This window comes from Puntigrus tetrazona, chromosome 9, assembly GCF_018831695.1.
Source record: "Puntigrus tetrazona isolate hp1 chromosome 9, ASM1883169v1, whole genome shotgun sequence".
NCBI classification, from domain to species: domain Eukaryota; kingdom Metazoa; phylum Chordata; class Actinopteri; order Cypriniformes; family Cyprinidae; genus Puntigrus; species Puntigrus tetrazona.
The window spans coordinates 5,398,077-5,403,076 of NC_056707.1; the positions used below are offsets into that span (position 1 = coordinate 5,398,077).

At 44.9% G+C, this 5,000-nt stretch overlaps 1 protein-coding gene across 1 annotated transcript in view; it reads right to left on the reverse strand.

Annotated features, from left to right (window-relative positions):
- The window catches only part of LOC122351915, a 2,927-nt gene extending 1,123 nt beyond the window's left edge, over positions 1–1,804 (reverse strand). The window contains exon 1 of the mRNA XM_043249331.1: positions 1–1,804. This exon is cut by the window's left edge and continues 518 nt beyond it. Within this exon, the coding sequence (XP_043105266.1) occupies positions 1–1,765 (1,765 nt within the window). The 5' untranslated portion in view covers positions 1,766–1,804.
- Positions 1,805–5,000: the final 3,196 nt, after the last annotated feature.

Here is a 5,000-nt window from a genome sequence, read left to right on the forward strand (position 1 = left end):
TGGTATAAATTGCTTCCTCCATCTGTCCCAGAATGTGTTCGAAAGGTGTTGAACTTGCCGCCAGATCAAGTGCAAGTACAAGTGCCAGATCTGCAACTCCAAACTCGCCTGCCGGTGCAGCAACAGAGGTCACCTTTTGAGTGAGAAGAGCTGCAGGGGTGAGCATGAACGACTCATCAGGGTCCGTAGTCACGGGAACAAGGGGTCTGGCATTGATAATGGCTGCTACCTCTGCCATGAAGGTTACAAGCACCTCGTGGGTAAGTTTGTCTTTCAACTGGAGGAACATGGAATCGAGAATTCTTCTTGCTATTCCAATCATTCTTTCCCATGCTCCACCGCAAAGGGAAGCATGCGGTGGATTGAAAGTCCAATTGCAGCTTTGGTCTGACAGATACCTCTTCACTGTCTTAATGTCAATGTTTGAAGGTATCTTTAAGTCCTTACATGCACCAACAAAGTTTGTGCCACGGTCTGAACGAATGTGTTTGACAGGTCCCCGCACAGCAAGAAAACGTCTAAGAGCATTGATGAAGCTGGATGTGTCGAGGGATTCTATAACTTCAATGTGAACAGCTCTTACGCTCATACATGTAAAAATTACAGCCCACCTCTTGCTGAGAGAAAAACCTCCTCTCGTCCGACGTGAAGAGACACTCCAAGGGCCAAACACATCCAGTCCAATGTTGGTAAAGGGAGGGTCTGTTGTGAGATGATCTACTGGAAGGTTTGCCATCTTCTGGATGCTGAGTGGAGCTCTGAGCCGTCTGCAAGTTACACATTGACTTATGATGCTGCTCACCCTACGTTTTCCACCAACTACCCAAAAGCCGGCTGCGCGGACAGCTCCTTCTGTAAAGTGGCGGCCTTGATGGTGGATACACTCGTGATAGTGTCTAATGAGCAAAGTAGCAATGTGATGCTTGCCTGGAATTATCAAAGGAGTTTTTATATTCTGCTCAAAGCTTGCTCGATGGAGACGACCTCCGACCCTAAGAATTCCTTGCGCATCAATGAAAGGATCCAGAGTATAAAGAGGACTACTTTTAGGAATCCTTTCTTGCTTTTGGATACATTTGATCTCTTGACTGTAAACCTCTTCTTGTGCAGCTTGGATTACAATTGCTGAAGCTTTATCAGATTCCTCTACATTGAATTCAGCTTTGCAGTAATGCCATCCCTTACAGGAACTGTTTTCCTTCCCAGTTGTCTTGAAATGACGAGCTATGTGAATAAGGCGAGTGATGGCTCCTGTTAGTGACTTCCAAGAAGAGAATTTGGCAAATCTCTGGGAACCCAGTTGCTTGGATAATGCGGCAGTGCTTAAAGTGTACACTAGAGGACGTACATCTGGGTCTGAACTTGGATCAACAAGGTTGAAAGTGCTTGCAGAGGTACTTGATTCTGGCCTGAGCAGAAATTTGGGTCCACTTAGCCAACTGGTGTTTTGTAAATGGGCTGCGGGTACAAAACGCGTTGCATGATCTGCCGGGTTTTGGTCTGTAGGCACATATTGCCACTGATCTGGATTGGATGACCTTCGGATACGTTGTACCCGGTTGCTGACATAAACGTAAAAACGTCTGGTCTCATTACAAATGTACCCGAGAACCACCTTACTGTCTGAGTAATAGGTTATAGCATCAAGCTGAAGGTCAAGGTCTGCAGAAATTAAGTCTGCAAACTCGACTGCAAGAACTGCTGCACAAAGTTCAAGTCTTGGCACAGTGTGCTCGGGCCGGGGCGCAAGTTTGGCTTTTCCCATCACAAAACCAATCTGAATATTTCCTGCAGCATCTGTGATTTTTAGATATGCCACTGCAGTGATGGCTTTTGTCGACGCATCCGAAAAAAACACACAACTCCCTTCTGACAGCTGCTGATGGGGATGTCTCAGTATAGGCTCTGGGGATAGAAAGACTGGACAGCTCCAACAAAGAATGTCTCCATGAGGTCCAAATTTCCTCCATCTCTTTTGGCAGAGGAGAATCCCAGTCACCATTCACAAAAGTAAGCTCCCTCAAAATAGCCTTGCCTTGGATAGTGACTGGCACTACAAATCCAAGAGGATCATAGAGACTGTTGATAGTGGAAAAGACACCTTGCCGGGTGTACGGTTTTGCCTCCTCACAGACACTGAAGCGGAGACAGTCGGACTGGAGGTCCCAATTAAGTCCAAGACTACGCTGCATTGGCAGCGTGTCTGCCTCAAAGTCTAGATCTTTTAGATCACTAGCATGATCTGCGGATGGAAACGCTTCCATGACATCTTTGTTGTTCGCTGCAATCTTATGTAGTCTCAGATTTGATTTTGAGAGAACCTCCTGACTTCTTTTAAGTAAACTGATAGCAGCTTCTACTGTAGGCAGGGACTTCAGGCCATCATCTACGAGAAGTCGCGCATCACGCAAACGTTTGACATCAGGGTCGACACAGAAATCCTCAATCTGAACAGACTGATGTAGACAATGTATAGCCACAGCAGGCGAGGGGCTATTACCAAAGACATGGACCCTCATGCGATAATCCATAATGTCTTTAGAAATGTCATTATCCTGGAACCAAAGAAAACGTAGGAAGTTTCTGTCATCTTCCCTTACTAAGAAACAGTAGAACATCTGTTCTATGTCTGCAGTAAAGGCAATGGCTTCTTTCCTGAAGCGCATTAGCACTCCTACCAGAGTGTTGTTCAGGTCAGGACCAGTTAAAAGTACATCATTAAGTGATATGCCATTGTGTTGGGCACTAGAGTCAAAAACTACTCTGATTTTGTCAGGTTTCTTCGGATGGTACACTCCGAATGTAGGCAGGTACCATTGTTCTTCCCTCTCACTCAGAGGAGGAGCTAATTCAGCATGGTTGTTTTTAAATATCTTGTCCATGAAGCTCAGGAAGTGTTCTCTCATTATTGGTTTCCTTTCAAGGTTGCGCTTGAGAGACATAAGACATTTCAGTGCTTGAGGCCTGTTGTTGGGGAGACGTGGCCGTGGACTCTTAAAGGGTAATGGTGCTACCCAACTACTGTTTAAGTCCTTGTGCAAACCTTCATCCATTATTTTAATGAAAGAGGTGTCTTGAATTGAAGGAGCCACCTGGTTGTCATCTTTGGTTTGCTTGAATACTGTGCATCCCAGGAGGTCAGAATCACAGAACGATTCATCCACAGAATATTTCGTGGAGTAGTTATTTACTCGGTTGTCTTTGTAGATTTCCTTAACGTGGAACACATTAGGACATGGATCAAAGAGTGTTGGACGTTTTTGTTCTGTGGTAATTGTGCGGAAGGTTCTGATTATCAGTGGTTTGTGAACATTTCCCAGACACACGTTGCCTACGATAACCCATCCCAGATCCAACTTCTGTGCATAGGGCAGGTTGTGTGGGCCATTCACCTGTTTACGGACTTTATGAACTCTTAGAATGTCCCGACCTAAGAGAAGCATAATTGGAGCTTGAGGGTCCTGTTCTGGGATAAGATGTGCCATAGACTTTAGATGACCATGGTTGCGAGCCACATCAGGGGTTGGAATCTCCTCTCTATTATTAGGAATGTCATTGCATTCTATAAGGCTTGGCAATGGAATGCAAACAGTTTCATCCAAAGATTCTACTTCATAGCCACTGGCCCTTCTTCCAACTGCCTCTTTCACTCCTGCGCATGTTCTTAATATGTAAGGAGCACTTGGGCTTTGGTCACTGAACACTTCAAAGAACTGTGACCGAACCAGTGACCTGTTGCTCTGTTCATCCAGAATTGCATATAGTTTCACTGCCTTGTCTCTACGGCCAGCTGGGAATACTTTAACAATGTATATTTTAGAGCAAGAACGGTCCATCTGATTTTCTCCGCAGACCTCTGTACATTTGCTGGTGACTTGAGATTGAGGTAAGACTTCCTCTCCCTCCCCGCCGTGCTCCATAGCAGGGCCTTCATCTATCCAGGGTACAGGCCCAGGGTGGAGCGCAGTGTGGTGTCTTTCGCTTTTGCATTCAGAACATTGGACTTTAGTCTTACAGTCTTTTGCAATATGTGATGTCAAAACACAGCATTTAAAGCACACATTATTCTCTCTTAAAAAAGCCTTGCGATCATCAAACGGCTTTTCCCGGAAAACGCTGCATTTATTTAGAGGGTGTGGTTTTCTATGAATAGGACACTGTTTATCGTAATCATCAGATTTTTTTGAAAGCTCCCTAGCATCATTGGGAACTCTTGAATATACCGCTGTCTTGTGTACAGAAATTTCTCGTTGTTTGTTGGGCCTCCAAGCTGTCTTCTCCATTTTGGGAGTCAAGTCTATTTGAGAGACAAAGTTGAAGCTTGGATCGTTTCCAATGCTTGCCTCTTGGCAAACAAAATCCACAAAGTAGGCAAAGGGGGGATAAGGAACACGATTTTGACGCTTGTAGGCTGCGCCGACTGATGCCCATCTCTCTTGCAAACGAAACAGTAGCTTCTGTACTATCGGATTGACACCTCTTGCAGTGTCTAAGAAAGCAAGACCTGGCAAGTCTCCTTCTGCCTTAGCTGACTGAAGCTCCATTAACAGATCACTCAATTTTGTCAGTTTAGAATAATCTCTGTTGGTTATTTTAGGAAAGGCATCAATACGTTTGACAAGGGCATCTTCTATTACTTCCGTAGAGCCATACGCTTGATCCAGTCTGTCCCATGCCATAGCCAGTCCTGCTTGTGGATGGTTGATGTGTATTGCCCTTATCTGCTCAACATGCTCTGCAGACTCCTTGCCAAGCCACTTTAGAAGGAGATCCATCTCTTCACTAGAAGTCAGGTTTAAATCAGCAGTTGCAGACTGAAAAGAACGTTTCCAGGCTCTGTAATTCTGAGGTTTGTCATTAAACTGCAGTAAACCTGTTGCCACTAGCTCACGACGAGCAAAAAATCTTACAAAGTCATTCATGTTTGAGCTGCAGTTGTTTGAATTTGGGGAAATAGGGTAGGGCTGAGGAGTCGGATAACCATTGCTATTTTGTCTAAA